At 39.7% G+C, this 18,678-nt stretch overlaps 1 protein-coding gene across 8 annotated transcripts in view; it reads right to left on the reverse strand.

The window, feature by feature from the left end:
- The window catches only part of RASAL2 (RAS protein activator like 2), a 186,911-nt gene that overhangs the window by 55,214 nt on the left and 113,019 nt on the right, over positions 1–18,678 (reverse strand). For 7 of the 8 annotated variants that reach the window (XM_074877005.1, XM_074877004.1, XM_074877002.1 and 4 more), the window contains exon 4: positions 644–750. In XM_074877005.1, coding sequence (XP_074733106.1) covers positions 644–750 — 107 coding nt within the window. Of the gene's footprint in view, positions 1–643; positions 751–1,524; positions 2,199–18,678 lie in introns of those variants that run through there. The other variant, XM_074877007.1, reaches the window with a different exon arrangement.

An 18,678-nucleotide genomic window follows, 5' to 3' on the forward strand; every position in this document is an offset into this window, starting at 1 on the left:
AAATATTGTTAAAAAATTACTGAGCACCTCATTTTAACTTGAAGCCTTTGCCCTCAGTCTAATAATAGTTTTTGTGCTCTTGGATACACTGACCAAAGACTAACACAAGCAAGAAAATCCACACTCTAGCTGAAAAAGTCTCATGAAGACTCACAGCCAAGCAAACTCACAACAAAAACTGAAAAGCTGAAGAGCAATTAACACACCTACAGAAATTTCATCAGTTTCTGAACTATAAAGCCATTTCAATTTTTTATGTATTTCATTGGCACGAGGGAAAAGTAACATGCTATCACCAACCTAAAGGAACCTTTTTCCTAGTCAAAATTAAATATGTAATATAATCCCTGGAGGCGACTTCAAAAGTATTTATATAGGTCGCTGCCCACATTAACACTGATGTTTCACTATTTGCAACTTTAGATCAAGGCAATGAAAATAAGCAAGTTACAGATCTACCAGGCATCTCATAGATAATACATGACAGTTGATAGCAATACCTCTTGGTCAACTGGAAATATTAGCTAAATACTCCTTTTTTTTTTTTTTCCCCTCCCAGAGCTTAGTTGTACACTGTGATATTTTAATCTCCTCCTCCTATTCAATGAGAAAAATTCCTCCTTTGCAGGAAAGGCACACTTACTGGCACTTTGAAAGGAGAAGTATTCGAAGCATCCATGGAGTTGGTTTTCTCAGAGGTGCTGGTCCCGGAGATGCTCCGTCTGCGAGGAGATCTCTCTGCTGGGACCTCTAAGGAAGAGAAGAAAAAGAAGGTGAATGGGTGCTGGGGGGTGGGGAATAGTCAGGTTTTATGCTCTATAGGACAGATGCCTCAGCAAAGTTTCAACTGCATTACTAAACTGCTGAATTACACTCACCTATTTTTCAATATCTTATTTACTCACTAAATGACAATGGCATTTCCACTGACAGATTCAAGGTTGTGAATTTGACTTGACTGTAGGAAACAGGCAATTAAAATAAAAAATGATGGTAAAGTTCAGTACCCAAACATATTTAGTATTCTATCACTGTTTGTGAGATATTATTCAGAGAGCTTTTTTTTTTTTTTATGTAAGCAATGCAGTAATTAACAGATAACTAAAATGAAGACACAGGGAAGCTCAATTTTAGTCACAGCTGAACACAATTTGACAAAGGTCAAAGTTCGGTCTTATACGATCACACTACTTGCTCAAACCGTGCAACCAGCAGAAGACTCATAACTGCCTGGGTAATATGACATATATATCTCTGCAGATAAAAAAAATAGGTCAACTTCTCCTCATTCTGGCAATATGACCTTACTAAGATACGACTTTGGCATCTTAAATCCATGCAGGTTGATCTGATGAGTACAAATATTCATAAAAGACGCACTTATATCTTTTTCTAGTATAAAGACTAGAATAGCAGCATAAGAAAGTATACACACCATTAAAAATCTCTACACAAGCACACATATACTGTACATAAATGCATTTTTATATATAGCCAGATACACATACATACACAAACAGATACCTTTATCACAACTGCTGCCCATCTCCAGCTCAATTGCCAGACTTAAAGGAATCCAGCTTCACAAAACATCCCCCAACACAGGGAGGGAAAAAATCACTTCCTAGCAGAAAGTCCATTGTTATCTTCCGAATCCTAAAGAAAAGGAGTAAGCCGTGACTCCAGACAGTGACATTTTGACTCCTGCCGTTTTCCTTTCAAGAGACAGATGCAGCTTAAACTTCCATTTCTGGCCGCCTGGCCCTGGGGATCCGTGCTACTTCCACTTAAGAGAAAGCTGGGTCTCTCCTTTCCCCCTCCCTTCCCACAGCTTGCAGAGAGCAAGCGAGCGAGTGAGCGAAAAAGAAACACACAGGACTGCAGCTATTCAATCAATCGCTCCGACTGCACATCCTCATTAGTTACTTTCAGGCTATTAACAGACGCCCAACTGCCGGCTTCCCTCCGCTACAGAAAATTTCACTGTATATCCTGATTCACAGCAGCAAAAAAGGTTTACAGAGATAGATTGCCAGCTGGTGCCACGAGAGCAGTGTTTTCCTCAAAATAACCGAGGAAAAAATGAGAAAAGCCTTCTTCGGGGATAACATTACTTGTGATGTCTTTGCATACTGGATTTTGATTTCACCAGAGTTATAACATGTATCTCCCATGGATGCTTGAAGAACGACAAAATGGAGCATACTGAACGAGAGGCTAAGAAATCTGGACCCTGCAGTATTAGTGTCTCACACTGTAGATATTTATCTTTTAAAAAACCAGACCGCTAACATTTAGCCTCTCAATCTGCTTGTGACCACCAACGGGTAAAGAACTGCCAAGAGGGAGAACAGCCTCCTAAACTGGGCAAACAAAGTCTAACACACAATGTAGCTACCACTGGAAAATGGGCAGGGCACAGCCGCTGGCTGCCGACCATCAGGACGATGCACAAGCCCCGCTCACACCACCCAAGTAAATCATGGTGTGTCAAAGCTCGCAATAACCGCGATAGAGCAATACCACTTTCGGGGAGATTTCTCCTTCAGCTGATGAGCGGCATCGGGCACTTTCTCTTACAGCTACGGAGGCATCATCGCCTGTTCCAGTGCTGGAGGGTAAGTCCCTGTCAGGGCACCTTTAGAGAACAAAGCGCTTGGAGCAGGGCCAGTGCTAGACCAAGGTTTTTTGAGTAACAGTCAGTCCCACCAGCTTTTGCAGAGGTTGCTAGTTTTATCTGAAGACGTGCTCTTTTATACCGCCAGCCTCCTCCCCCTGCCTCTACAAAGGGAAACTTATTTTCTGCAGCACCTGTAAGTACTGCTCTCCCAAAGACAGCTGTACTTTGTAGGACTTAAATGATTGCTTCTGCTGTTCTCACTGTAAATGTAATGAAAGCAAATGGGAGTGCTAGATTCACTTGGAACTGGGGACTAAAGCGAGCACCTTTTATTTTACATCGAATAGTAATGCGTAACGTAATAGGTTTGGCTTTCTCTACTTCTCACACACAGGAAATCACATCAAAGCTGCTTCAGTAATTTAACACAGTCTGTTAACTTTGCTGAGTCATAAATGAAAACAGGAGCCTGAATTCCCCCACTATTTTCAACAATAGGTTCTGCAGGAGAGGCAGTTTAGGAAAAAGTTTAAGTTGAAACCAAATGGAGTTGAAAAGCTACAACACAAGGAACATGCCTGGCTCGCCTTGCCTTTCCTCCTCCCCCCACATCCACCCAGCAGCGATTCGACTTCTCTGCAAACAAAACACTGAGATTCCATTGGTAAAATGAGTTTCTTCTGTTCTCAGACCATTGCAGAAGTGTACCAAATGGGGATGGGAAAAAGAAATATTCACAAGGTGCCTGCAATGAACTAAAAATAAAATTACCTTTCCCTCTCCTCTCCTTCCAAAGAGCAAATAAACAACGTGCTCAGTCCCCAGGAAAAATAAGACCTAGTTATAGCAAAATTGTTGAGATATGTTAACTGGAAATCAAAAGCTAAAGCAACCTGCTATGATACCCATAGAACAGTATTTTTGCTGAGTTGTGTAAAAAAAAAATAATCAAATCTATACTGTCACCACCAGGCAAAAAATTAGACAGTTCCTTCCCCTGCTCCACAAGTAATGCTAGAGGCTACTCTTGCATAATCTTCACCTGCTGTAGAAATCAATGCACCTCTCATCGGCTTAGTATTAAATTACAACTGCTTTCTGCATTGCTCACTCTCAGGGACCAAGACTACAGATAAATCACATTGCTTCTACGGATAAACAATCTGAAGCCCTTTTCATCCACTCTTAGTTTCTGGGAAGAAAAGAAAGGCGGGGGGGGGGAAAGGTAAACAGATCTTCCCCTTTTCAACCTTTAAAAAAAAAAATCCATCAAACAAATGAGTTGTAAATATTCCTATGGGACACTTTATCACCTCATATATTGGTCATATGCAGTAATATTTATGTAAATAGATATTTATGCAAATAAATATTTACACACTACATAGAAATAGTCAGTTACAAATTAGCTGAGCCAATTACTCAGCAATGGCATATGCCTCTGAAAAGGGAACTGCCCAAGGATACAATCAAGGTAGGTCTCTTCACATCACACTGCGCCACACTCTACCCTCTGCAACACCAAAGCTTGGTTTGTTGGCCAGAAGGCAGGTTTGTGTAAGTCAGGTGCCACTTACTACTATGAGTAGTGGTGATGATTGACTTCCTCTGAAGGCAACTGTCTTGGCCACAGAGGCATAGCCTCAGTGACCTCTGGTCAGGATGTGGCTCTCGGACTTGACCTGAATTCCCTGTTGCTGGGTGCTCTGGCCACTTGAAATCCAAAACCTTGCTGTTGTGGGAATTTGTATTCTACTGTGAAGAGCTATTTCTCAGGATGGGAGAAGTAGAGATGAAACAACCCTCCCAGCTTTGCAGGACAGTGCTTGCTACTCTATCTCCATTTTTCTGAATTAGAAATGGCTTGGTGAAGGGCAGGAAAAACAATCAGGAACAAAGAAATATCCTCAGGGGTTAAACGAATTAAGTTACTGAACTTGCAAATAAGGTCACAGAAACAAAGATTACAGGGGTGTCCATGATCTTGCAAAGGGCAATGCAATGAAATTACTGCATGGTCTCAGTGGAACTTGCATCAAGTCTGTAGCACCTTCCAGGCTGGGTTTGTGTCCTCCCAGGACTGGCAAGAACATCTCCAGATCTGAGTTCCTGCTTATGAAGTCCAGGAGTTGACTCTAAAGCAGTCCCAAAGACCTACCTGGAGTTGCAAAAAAGGCGTAAGCGTGCTGGCAAGCATAATTCTTGTCTGACACTACTCATACAGGGCTGGTACCGGTATCTGTCACAGCAAACAACAGATCAGACCATCTACTCCAGGCTGGCAGGTCCTACATTTCTATAATAAAGTTCTTAGCCTGGTCATGTTCTGCACACCAGCCTTTTATCAACTGTGACTTTTAGCAGTTTGTAGTAATCAATGAAAAGTCATAATCAATAATCAAAGTCACAATTTCATCAGTTGTGACTTTTAGCAGTTTGTAATAACACAGGGCTTAGCACTGACCAATTATCTCCTACAACATCCTTCGCTCTGATTGGCAAGGAAGATTTGCATTTGGGAAAAGCTACATTTACCATCGACTGCTGGTGTATATTATCTACTGGTTAAGAAAATAAAAGAAAGATATAGTAAGATTTCAGGGATTGGGACTTTCTTTTGTTTGTCTGCGTACACCCTGATATGATGGTACCTTGGTCTGCGACTAAAGGAGTTAGAAAATATGATTAATAAAAATAACCAATTCATTCTGCCCCTCAAGTCTAGCTTAATTACAGGCATTTGAAAAACACAAAACCAGTTCAATACGACCAATTACCTGTCCAGAACCAAGCATTTCCAAAGACTGCCTCTCAGGTGCACTTGTATTAAAATGTTCCCAGCTGAAACAAAACAAAACCCCACCCAAATATTTTCACCCCCTTTATATAGTTACCTTGGCACTCCCCATGAGAAAATGGTAATTGCTGCTGGTCAGAGCATCAGCTGAGCAATCACACAATCCTGCAATTAGCCTCTTGTCTGAAGGATCAATAAGCTACACATACTATACCCCCTTTTTTAAGCAAAATTTGTTGTTGTTTTAAATGTGGTAGCACTCATGCAGCAACAGTGGTACACAGTGGACAAGCAAGCTAAATATTTACCTTTTAGCCATGCCATTTTAGAAATTCATCTGCCCGGACAGGTTATTATACATTTCAAATATGGTAACGCCTAGAGGCCTCTTACCAGGGTGCAGCATGGCCAGACCAGGTACTGAACAGGCACCATTTCTGCCCCAAAGAGTTTACAGTCTTAACTTGAAACAAGGCGCTATTAGAGTGTGACAAACCCTACATAGGAGGCAGGAGGGAAGAAGTATGTTAAGAAAATAAGACATGCAAATTAAGTAGGTTATCCTTTATGGGCCTCTGGGTAATTATTTATTTTTAAAATAAACTTATACTAAAGTAATTATCCTCAGATAAATAACTAAATCTTAGGGGGTGTAAATAAAAGAGTATCTTGAGGAAAGATTTTGGGGGGGAATCTTAGTTATTGAAGATTTGTAAGGACGGGAAAGATAAGTGTTTCTCTCAGAGGACAGACAGAAGAGACCCTACTGGGGATGTGGTAATGGACTAGAAAGAACTAAAGGATTTCAAGGCCTCCTTCAGCAGTATTTTCTACTCCGTCAAAAGGCCAATTAGCCTTACGGATTAGCTACAAAAGAAATACAGAATAAAAACCCGCAGCACTTGACTTTTTGTGACAGTATTTCTTTTACAAACACACTTTAAAAAAATAATAGGCTCAAATCTAAGCTTGGAAGAGTTGGAGCACTTATGGGTTTGCTGCTGGCAGCTAGTTTTTGAAGATGTTATTCATAGATGTAACCACCAGTTGAGGGGTTTACTACAGAGACAAACAGAGATTCAGTATTTGTTTCACGGACAACAGGAACTACAGAGCTTGTTTCTTACTTTACAAAGACAGTACACTAAAACTTTTAGCTTGTAGGACAGGAAAATAAACCATAACAGAGATACTGCCTCTCTCCTCTGCTACAGTTTTCTTAACTATTTTCACTGCAAGTTGCTGATCGCCTACCACAGAGCATAAATAATGAAGGTGCTTGTTTGGACCCTGATGGTTTGGTTTTCTCCTATATGCATGTATTTTTTTAAAAAAATTAAAAACCAACATACATATATATGTCATTTTTAAAAAAAAGTTTTATATGAATGAGTGAATGTTCATCAAGTTTAATATTCAGGTGGGCTGCTAATTCAGTACATTCAATCCAAATAAACTACTGTGTTGAACCTATTAAAAAGGGAGTATCTAATTCACTTTTAGAGCCTTTTAAAAGTAAGTAAACATTTCAACAAGTACAAGAATTCAACATGCTCCAAGGCAGTTTATGATATATCATTACAGCATATACATTCAGTAACGTTATGGCATTCACAACTTTGTTAAGACAGAAGCGACTACTATTTTTGTGTCATTGTCTCTTTAGGGTTGTTTCAGAGTGCTCATGTGACAGCACTAATGAGAAAGAGATCTTGTTGGGTGCAGTCAGTATTTACTTATGGTTTCTTTTGCCCTGGTGAAAATACATACCAGCTGAAAAATTAGACAGTAGTAAAAAGCAGCAAGATACAAAGCATTAGGAGATACATAAGAAGGAACAAGAAGAAGAAATGTCTGAACAGCATCTTTCAGATGAGTATTACCTAATGAAATAGGAAGCCTCATACAAAAATAAATAAAAATGTTAATGTTTTATCTTGGAGTAAGCATTCTGTCTCACCTGGGGAGAATTCAGACTTGGGCCCAGTTCATAGACTGTCATAAACATTTAACTAAATGCCTCTGTAAGAAGCTTAGGGTAAAAGCAAACTCAAAAACTCTGATCTGTTTTAAGTCCAGGTTTGTGTTCTGGTTAAAATACATCATGCGAATTCTACAAGGTATAACTTAAAAGAGAAAACTGAAACTTGCAGTGATAGCTTTTCCACATTTATCAAGACAACTAGACGGGGGAAAAAAAAAGTCACAAGAAGATACATCAGAGAGAATGCAACCAAGTCACAGTATACTAAATTGCACAAAAACTATGAAGCCTGGAAAGGGAAATACAAAGGCAGCTCTGCAAAGCTCTCTTGCTATAGAACTCCATCATCAAACAACCGCTACATACCAATTATGATCAAAAACTCTCCCAGTCCATTAGCAGGGATTTTAAAAGAAGATACTGTGCTTTACTAGGGATTGAATCGATTAGACAAGTCTTGCAAGATGATCCAGGTAAATATCAAAGATTTTTAATTTACAGACAGGTATTTCTGTTGGTGTTAAGACACTTAGATTGTGCTGGCATATAAAAAAAAGTGTAATTGAATTAGTGCCCAGTTCAGGAGGTGCACAGCAAGCAACCTAAATGACACTTTAAGTCACTTAAAAGACATTTAAGTCATTGATTCCTAAAGGACTTTACAGTCTGAAAGACAAGACCTAACACGCAAAGCAGATGAATACACAGAGGATGCTGGAAGAAAGAGCAAGAATATCATCGGAGATAATAGTTTTGGGCTCCCAAGTACTAACTCTCACAATTGCTTTTTTCAGAATGTTCTGAGGAAACTGTACATGGCATTTAGTGAGTACAGTATCAGCTGTTATTAGACTGATGCATTCGCTTTGAGGCAGAGGAAAGAATCCTCCAGCTCTGCAAACATGAGTCAGAAATGAAACAGATGCACATCCCTAAACTGATCAACATATCCTCTGCATGATGTGAGTGGCCATACAAAATTTGGAATAGTTGCCCCTTTTTAACCTCATGCATCAGCCTCTAATGCCTCCTTTAACGGCTGACTCTACGCACCGCAATACAAATTGCCTGGACAACTGTGCCAACACAAAAGCAGACACAAGGAGCTACTGCACATGATCTGGAGATACTGATGTCCTCGTTAGTTCCTAATGATCTTGGACTGCCCCTGCTAATTCAAATTACCTTGTGTTTGCTACAGAGATTGCACACAGACAATTAACGCAGATCAGCTGATGCGTGGTAACTTGTTCCCGCAATGTAATTTGTTTAGAGGTTTATGACTTAGACACACATTAGTATGATATCAATATTTATTATCCTCATTATTAAACAACAGCCTTGAGCCATGGCTTTCAAAACTGATCTTTTTACTCTCTGTGAAAGGGCTGTGAATCAAGGCATTCTCTAAAAAGCGATCCTTTGCTCTGGTTATTGGGATATTCTCACAAGTGACTGGCTCTTGGACGCATTAAAGCTCAACAGCTCTTCCCTGTTCCTCTCAATGGGCCAGAAGGCCACTCTAAGCTTCAGTACCTCTTGCTCACTATGGCAGGGTTTTGCCCCCGAGCAATAATAATTATTATGGACACACAAAACGTCCCAGTGTACCGCAGACATCTGAGGGATGTCACTGAACCTTAAATATGGCCCCAGAGTTAAGAAACCATTTGGGTATTGCTACCTCTTTAAGATAAAAAAGATAATTTAAGTAAGTACTTGGAGGTAAAAAATGCTAACTTAAATAGCTCAGCTCTGTGACACCCTTCAGACCTCAGGCTGAATAAATACTTCCTGGTGGCTGAATAAATACTTCCTGGTGTTTCTGGGCTGAAATTTAGGAGACATCTTGAGGATCTCTTGGTTTGGAACAAAATGTGAATGCAGCATATGTCTAAGGTGGGAAAAATGGTAGTCTCTTGAAAAGCTGCACTGGTGCCCAGCTCATACCTACTCTTGTCCCTGTTCACATCTGGTGTGATATTTCCGAAGGTGGCCACAGCACATAGTGATGAAGTGTTAGCAAATCAAAATAGACTCTGTGGGAGTCCTTTATTTTCCTCCCACATTCTGTACTGTTCTGGACCTGCTAAGTAAGAGAACTGCTTACCATAGAGAGACTAGTATAAATTCTTATCTGGATGGAGGACAACAAAACTGGGGGAAAAATAGCATCTGGGTTAGCTGTCACCTACTTAACTGATAGACAAAGATCTGTAACGATGACTACTGTATCTTGGAAAAAAAAAAAAGATATTATAGCAGATATTGTAACAAACATTGTTTTAAATAGCCCATGGAAAGGAAAAGGGGCACAAATATCAAGCAGCCCGTCTGAGCAACTCAGTACCTAGAAATTATCAAAATAGAAAGAAAACAGACTGCATCCTGAGAACAACAGAAACCATTAAGGAGAGAGATGGAATGATTTGTGGAGATGGGATTAAAAGAAACAAATAACAACAGTTTGAGATAGCAACAGCTTAAAGGGAAAGATGAAACAATAGTCAGCTTCTATGTGTGAATTCCGTTTAAAACATTTTCAACCTCTTACTGGTATTTACACTGGACTATAAAGAAAAGTTTCAATTTTCTACCTGAATGCAGTTAAACTAATGTGTTAAGTATCCAGAAACAGAGCACAGGATTGTTTCATTGTGCTTTCTAGATTTAATTGCTAGGCTAGAGAAGTGTCTGATCCCATGGCTGAAATTTTTATTCTAAATGCATCTAAACATTTCTCTTAAGAAGAAAAACTTTCATCAGTCTCCTCTGATTTATCTTACTACCATCACACAGTTGAGAAGTTAAGTTGTAGGCAAGCTGACAGAAATGAGTGGAAGTAGACTGAACACAGTGATCAGCTGGTCAAATGGCACAGAGAAGAAAAACAGACCAGTAAGTAACATTGTTTAGCCCAGAAACCATTTTCTGCAGGGCACATGCCCATTTATAACTTGACCTTTGCCCGATGTGTTTGCAACTATTTCAAACAGATTGCAACCAAGTTTAATTAACAATTGCATACCACTTAAAAGCTTTTAAAAAGAAATAACATCAGGTAACTGAAGGACTGAAGAAATTAAGCGCCACTGAAAGTATTAAAGGCTTCCCAGTAAAGTGTTAGAAAAAAAAATAAAATACAGTTAGTACCCTACCGTACCAAGAAACGAGAGAAGGCTTTTCTCATCTTCTGTGCTGCTATCCAGCCATTCGGCCACATCACCAGGAGAAAGAAGACTCATTCTCCAGCCAGAAAACTTTTCCATACAGAAAACAATAAGTGAACGAAGCAGGGTAGGAAGGGTGGGGAGGAGCTGATGGTCTTGGGATTCCAGTACTCCAGTTATTGTCTACACTGACAACATGAGAGCGTGATCCTGCCCTGTTCTCTCAACCCTACATCTGACAGCCCGTACTGACAAAGCAGGCATGGGTGGGAGCAGTAAGTGGGATCTGTACTACTTGTCCCTTTGTGTCAGGTTTCAGTCCAAGCAGAACAGAAAGAAGGCAAAAAAGGGCAGCAGGGGAAACTGAGGCTTTAAAATCCAAAAGAAGTAGCAGGTTATGATAGAATCAGTTTAAGTAAAAAGAAGAAATAGGTCTCAGTGCTGAAGAAGCTCAAATAAGTCAGCACAATAGGTCATCAGCCAAGTGTAATATATCCCTATCATTCCTTATAGTGTTGGCTTTGTTTGAAGGCTCAGGTATTATGTTTTACGCTACGAGAAAAAACAGCAAGCTTAGAGGCAATTTAAATACCCTCCCCATTACTGAAGAGCCTGCATTCCCCTGTTTACAAGCCCCTTCCTGCTCCAGCTATTATAACAGCATCCCAGCCTTTCTTACAATGAATTTGTTCATGCAATGGCAGGTTGATCAATCTGTGAATAGGAAGCTCCCACCCCTCCCTCTCCCCTCCTCCTGCATGGCGGCGGCATTGATCGGCAATAATGGAATCTGCTTCTGACTGCCAACAGCAGCATTACAGAGGGGGGAACTGCTCCTCTTCATCAGCGCGAAGCAGCAGGCACAGCCTCGCTGGGCTTCAGCCTCCACTGCAACAGGGCAAATGAGGAAGAGGTAAGGAGAGAGCAGCATTCTTGGGGGTTCAAAGAAGTCATCAATGCTAACGGTCGGTTATTTATTTAACAACAACAACAAAAAAAGATAGATAAATGAGAAATAATTGTGCTCTGTCTAGACAGTGAGCTTGCTCTGTACAGCTTTGCAATGAAGACTTGTCATTGTAACTTTATGAAGGGTCACATTTAATTGTACAGGATTTATAGCATATGATTTATCCTACACAAAAGAGCATTTTACAGGTTTACACATGCACGAGCAGAGACGAATCCCGGTAAGTGAGGGACTCCTGGGCCCCACAAATCAAAATTGCCTTTGTCCTCAGGGGATGGAGCTGATGCTCTGATCAAACTGCACTCTTTAAAGAGACAGCTGCCTTTTGTTCACCATTTTCTGAACCTGTCTTTATTTTAAATAATTTATACAGTTGCCAATCCCTATTACAAGCTAGGACACTTGCTGACCACTGACTAAAACCCAAGCCAAAACAGCAACAACAGAAAGCCATTAGATCAGCAAAGCAAAGAATTAGATACCAACCAACAAATGAAGAAGAAAAGAGCTATCAAGTCCCAGCAGGGGAGAAAATTCCAATTACTAAGACAAACTGTAGCAAGTATTGTTTGTGCAGGACAGATATTTTCATAAAACACCTGCCAAGCAGGGCAGATGCTATACAGAATTCACAATTAATGAGGGAACACGGGACAGACAGTTCAGCAGTGAGGTACCACAGCAGCATGGGAGACTTAGCTGAGCAGTCCTCACGTTCACACTGAAAAAGTACATGCCTCCACCCCCAATACAAACAGAGGGATAAAAAAACCAGAAACATTTCCCACATAATATAAAACAAATGATAGAAAGACATCAGATACACTTCCTATCCATGCAAAAAAATAGGGTTTTTTTGACAAAATGAGCTTTTCCAGCAAATTTTACTGCCTGTGTGGGAGGATCAGATTTTGTACAACTTCTACAAGTAGAATCTTCTCTGAGTTAAGACTGTGCAAACTGATGACATAAATCTACTTGCAATAAGAATGAAATTTTTAAAAAACAGAGAAAAGATTAAACAGCTATTTTCTTCTACCTGGTTAGTCAATATGAAGCAGAAACTTCACCTCCTTCCTTTTAGTTTTCTGTGAAACAAAATGCTGTGCCCACAACCACCTGACTGTCTGGTTTAATTTGCAATATTAACTATCAACTCCATAAATAATAGGTTCTAGAGAAAACAAAGTTAAGAGTATTGATTTCCCATGAATGCTTACCAATTTTGCATCCTTTCTAGGAGCACAGATTGTGTACAGATCCTGTTTTCCTCCCTAGCTGCCTCATCTTGTACCATAATTTAGCTTTATTCATCCCTTTCAATGTTTTATAATGTTCATGATAACAGGGGAAGTATATTAAATAGCAAATATGAAACTGGCTTATTGGAGTATTATAAAATATGGGAACATTAATAACTTTGTAGAAAAGGGAGGGAGAACTGGCAAAGACTTCAGTCAGGAGGATGTAACTGGGAACTGAAAAGGCATTAAAGTTTTTCATATGCAGACCTCTCCTGTGCATTAACATTCCTGGGGGAAACACACAAAGGGGAAAAAACCTGCACAAATACTTCCCTACTATTTATCTCATTTTTGTGTGGTTTAACAAGTCACAATATCATGCAGGAAGCCTGTCTGCAATGGACTGTCAGAAGGTGGAAGTACGCCTCAGAACAAAAGCATTAATTGAGAAGTCCTCGTAAGAAAGTAAGCCATGAATACATACCCATCAGAAATCCAGGAAGAAGAACCACTGGCATTGAGAAAAAACAAATCCATCAAATTTAAAAGTAGAAATAATGATTACAATCATCTAACCTGACTTGAAACATCTTTAGAACATCACCCAGTGACTGTCATCCATTCATTGCACTATTTCTAGTTGAACAAAGACACATCTTCCAGAAAAAAGAACATCTAATTGTAAACAGACACTGCAAAGACATAAAAAGCCAGTCTGTTCCCTTGGTAAGCTGTTCCAATGGTTAACTCCACTTGTGCTTAGCAATTTGCTCCTTAGTTCCAAGAATGAATTTATCCAGCCTCATCTCCCAACCACTGGGCACTGGCTGATATTTGTATGCTTTGATACTCTCCACTATAAAACTCCGGTATCAGAAATGTCCTTCCTGTTTACATCCTTTGAATAGCTAGTTTCAAACTCCTCTCTAGCACTGATTTTAATTTTTAAACCTTTTGCTGTGCAAGAACACCTGAGACTAAACTTGCTCCACAACTGCAGGAGGGATGTAGTGCAGGTCTCCCACTAAAGCTTGCCACAGGCAGAAAAAGCACTGTGAATAGCTTCTTAAATTTGTCTTTCTCCATCTTAAAGCAGGTCTTGTGCTCTGGAGCTTACCAAAAGCTTTCAAAAGTCTTGTCCAAATTTTCCAGGACAGCCAGTTTTTGAGATAAGCTGCAAATAAGCGCGAGAGGAATATTCAAAACATGACTAACTTATTTTCATGCTGTGAGACCTACCTACACTAGAAAAAAGTTTGTTGAACCAATGCAAATACAGATACAAATTGCTCTATTGAGCAGAGTGGAAGTGTGCAAAATGTGAAAACATCCTGTACTGGAAAGATTTAGGAAGAGAGATCAGTAAAGTAGTAATAAAAACCCCAAAAACCAGGAGTAAGAAGCAGCTAATCTCTGCCTTGAGACACTGCTGTTTTCCAAAATCAGCACTGGTAGTCATACAGAATAGCAGGTGAAAACATGAGAACACTCCTTCAAAGTGTTGGGATTCATCTCCCTCACCCCTGAGTTCCAAAAGCAGATTAGTTCAAAAGGCTGAAAATTAAACCAAGCCCTCATGTTTTAGAACCTCTTATATAAACGAATCATTTAAAACTTGTATACATCCCCAACTGGTAATTCTTTGCATTACCATCAGTGAATGAGCTTCTGCTCCTTTCTGCAGTTGTCAGAAATGTCACCCTCCTACAGTTATGGTTTTGAAACCTATGAAGCTAAGCAGCTTTGCCATCCCTTGGATTTAAAAATTAGCATTCTTGATAAGTGAAACTACACAGAAGCATGAGTGTTCAGAATTTCCTACAGGAATTTTAGTAAATGATAATTCATAATATATGCAAATAATAGAGCACAGATGCCTTCTGATGCAGATGCTTTGTAAGCACAAAGTCGTGGTAGTATTATAAATCATAATGTATTAATGTTCTCTGCATGAGGCACTTACAAGAAGAGGAAAAATGGATCTCACTTGCACTCGGGACAGACTGACGGACTGATTGATGGATATTGCTATAGTCAGTAGATGATGTCTTCACAGCAATATACATTAGACATTGTACACCCAAGCCATTCTTATTAAAATGCTTTACAGTTAATTGAGGAGTGAATAAAGACAGGATACTTGCACACTTGAAAAATGAAATGCTTCCTTCAGAACAGGGGCACAGTGAGTAGGGACAGTGCAAATTTTTTCACAAAAAAGCAGGCAGGCAGAGACATAAAATAGCTTGCCGATGTTGCAGCACTAGTTAATTCACAACAAACGATAAGCATCCACTTCTCCAACTCCTGGACAATGTCATATGTACCAGACAGAACTACTCACCTCTGCACCTGTCCATTAGGAAATAAGAAAAGTTATCCAAGTCATTTTGCCCCAGAAAAAATGCAAAGCAGTAACAACTTTTCAATCTTGTTCTATGCCACAGCATGGAACAAGCAAGCTAGCTTGAAAATGTTTCCCAGACATCTAAAAACGACAATTCTATATGCAAAAGGTTCCGTTTCCTGCATTAAATAACTTTAAATGCCCATCTATAATGAAAGTCAGTTTGCTCTGAGAAGTGGTATTACAATACAACAGCCTTCTAACCATGCTATAATCTAGTTCAAGAGCATCCAGATGGACAAGGCCAAGTCACTCATTGTGTATTATGGAATCATGGCAGAACGATTCAGTTATTTTGTGACATGGATAATTTTTTGGCTTAAGCTACATAAGCAAAACCAGTGTGTAATACCATGACACAAAGCTACAAACAAGCTATGAGCAGCAGAACAGAATTGTTCTGTTGCAATATAAATCAACAGCAGTTTTATATCAGACATGAGAAGGCATGGATAGCCCTGCTGGAGCATAGCAAAGTACACAGAAAGCCCTTTTTATCAGGAAAAAAAAAAAAATTGATGGACGCTCAGGTCTCTCTTTAAGCCAGTCCATTCCGTTGTGGAAAGTGAAACCAGGCTGATGAAGTACCAGCCCACACATACACATTATCGCCTAGTATTTTATCCTTTCAGATTGCTTAATGAAGTGATTTTAGCACAGTCAGTGATCTTTAGCACTCACTCTCAACAGCTCTCATCCAGCTGAAGATGACAGCCTCTACACGCCACAGCACTGATGCAATATTATCTTTTACCAAGGTAGTAGCTCCCCTCACTTTCCAGAGTGAACACCACTAGCTTTCCAGACCCAGGTGAGATCAGAAACATTAACCTAGTGGTGACTCAGGAGGGAGGCAGAGCAAAGAATTTCCTAAATAACAATTGCTAGAGCAGTAGAAGAATCCAGGGGCAGCAAAAGCTGCACCTGCTGACAGCCTGTAAAGATAAATAGGGACAGAAAGGCTCAAAATGAAGGTGAGAAAAACAACAAACCTTGAAGTTCTCTAGTATATAATGATGCAGGCAAGAGCTCCCTTGTACAAGTGACATTTTAAATAATGTCAGGAAGTTATTTCCACACTTAGTTTTGACAGGGCATTGGAGACAAATAGGTCAGCAACTGGAATGAAAATTTAAACTTAACCCAAAGGGGCGAGCCTTTATAAAGCTCTTCCCTAGCAAAATCACCTGGTTTCTTGCTGGCTTATTCATACTTCACCTTTACGAAAATTGAGCAGCAAGTCTCTACCACAAACACTTCAAAAATGGCTAAATACGCAAGTCTAGTCATGGGCCTCTCAGACAAAGTTCACTTAAGTCAGTTTACTTGGACACAAAGAACCACACTTCCCAGCACAGAAGTTGGCTTACACTTCCCTTGAAATATAAAGATACATCTAACTGCCTTATGTGAAGCTAACCAATGCTTCAAAATCTTTTCCATAATAGCAAGGTATATGTGGAGACCTCCCGTTACACTGTGTCTCCTTGATGCATATGAACTATTTTGAGTATACATAATATCTTAGAATTACAGACACGCTTTTCGGGTTAAAAAAGCTGCCAGAAGCCTATGAAGCCACTTGCTAAGAAACTGAATTTTAAACTACTGTTAAGACATGTCTTCAATTTTTCCGTATTTCCCTCCTGAACACTCTAACACAACATAAACAAGGTGGCTCTTTTTCAGAAGGATGTCTGCCCCAGTTCTCTCTCTAGATCCCAGTATTGTGTTTTCCTGGCAAAACTGATGCAAGACTGTAACGCTGTAGGGGCTGGAGATGAATCCTTCATGCTGCTGACTGCACCTGCCCACAAAATTAAGTTTTGCTGAGTCTAAGACTATACACCTCTACACTTTTTTTCCTCCAGGATGTATTAATAAAGAGATGCTTGAGGAGAGCAGGAAGACTGAGACTCAAACCATCAGTTGAAGATCAACAAAGTGAGCGAGACATGCACCTGCACCCACACCATAGAGAATGTCCAGCATTATGTAAGGAGAGAAACTTGGCTCTATCTAGAGACAGAGAAGGTAAGCACAGAAGGAACCACCATGCTGCTCATGTACAGCAAGAAAGACGCAGTCTTAAAACATTTTCAAAAAATTACTGTGATTTTGGTTCTTGGGCATGTTACCCCTAAGTCAGTCAGTTTCAAAAATCAGAAGGACTAGCAGTGGGAAGGTTTTACTACTAGAGGTCAAACCATCCTGTTATTGTTGTCCACTTTCCCATGGAAAAAAGACTTCACCAACATTACAAAACAGTGACCTAACCAGAAGCACTAAGAGTTCTGACACAAATATTTCTGCCGGGGAGAACTGCTGGATTTTCAGAACTTCACTGAGGAAGAAACCATGGGGTTTTTTTCCCCATTTCCACACCAATTTAATTACATTTGTGCACTCAAACCAACTTCAGGTATCCTCAGCACAGCCAAGGGATTCAGCAGAGTTATGCTGCTAGCAGTATGGTAGTTTTTAAGTATCTATTAATGACTACTCTAAAAACATTAAGCTAATTTAATTCCAAATTAGGGCCAAGACATTATTTACAGAGTCATACACTCTGGTGTGCCTTTCCAAACTGTGAGCCATATGCCTCATGTAAACAGTCATCTTGTATTGAAGTATGAATACATCCAACTATATATTTAACAAGCAGTGTGTAAAGACTACTTAATTTCTGATGCTGGTATTCACATGATGACTTTTTTCCCAATAATGTGTTCATGAAGAATACCTTCTATATTCTTTCCCTCTGACCAAAAACATTGGGTGTTCAAAACAAAGAGCAGACTGAAAATGTCCTGAAAACATGGAGCTGTAAAAACAAAACAAACCCACACTTTACCAGATGTACCAAGCATAAAGACTGATATGGAAGCCCTTGCTCAGTAACACTGTAAAAGTGACAGCTTGGCATGAATCGAGTCTCAAGCACTTCAATTTAACCAAGGATTTCTGAGCTAGCATCTTTGCTAGAAATGTTGTGTTAGTTCTATAGTTATTTAGCATTAGAAATGTTACTTTAATGCTAAAACTGAAAGAAAAGTTAAGAAGCCCCAAAAGGTGCCAAACCTTCAAGAATGCACAAACAACATGAAAAAAGAAAATAAAAAAAATAAAGAAAAATCAGTGTTCAGGGTCTGATCCCCCGCCCACTAAGCCCAGTTGTATGACCTGCTTCACACGTCTGAAGATCCAGCCCAGAAATCCAAGAGCTCTTCCATCTTTTAAAGTAGTATGAAAGAAGAATAGGGAGTGATTTTTTGAACCTAGATACTGTGAGGACTGAAATCACCGGTGTGCCAAGTGATACCAGCATCACACTGTTTTTCTGAACAAGAATTTCCAAGAAATGTAAACTTCAAACGTACGTACAGCTTAAACGTGACTAAGACAAAAGTTAACAAGAATGAACACTGTTTTTGTAGAGCTACTGGAAGGAAAATAGTGCAGAGCTATGGGAAGGAAAATAGCAAA

The sequence above is a fragment of the Strix uralensis genome, chromosome 8, assembly GCF_047716275.1.
Source record: "Strix uralensis isolate ZFMK-TIS-50842 chromosome 8, bStrUra1, whole genome shotgun sequence".
Lineage (NCBI taxonomy): Eukaryota > Metazoa > Chordata > Aves > Strigiformes > Strigidae > Strix > Strix uralensis.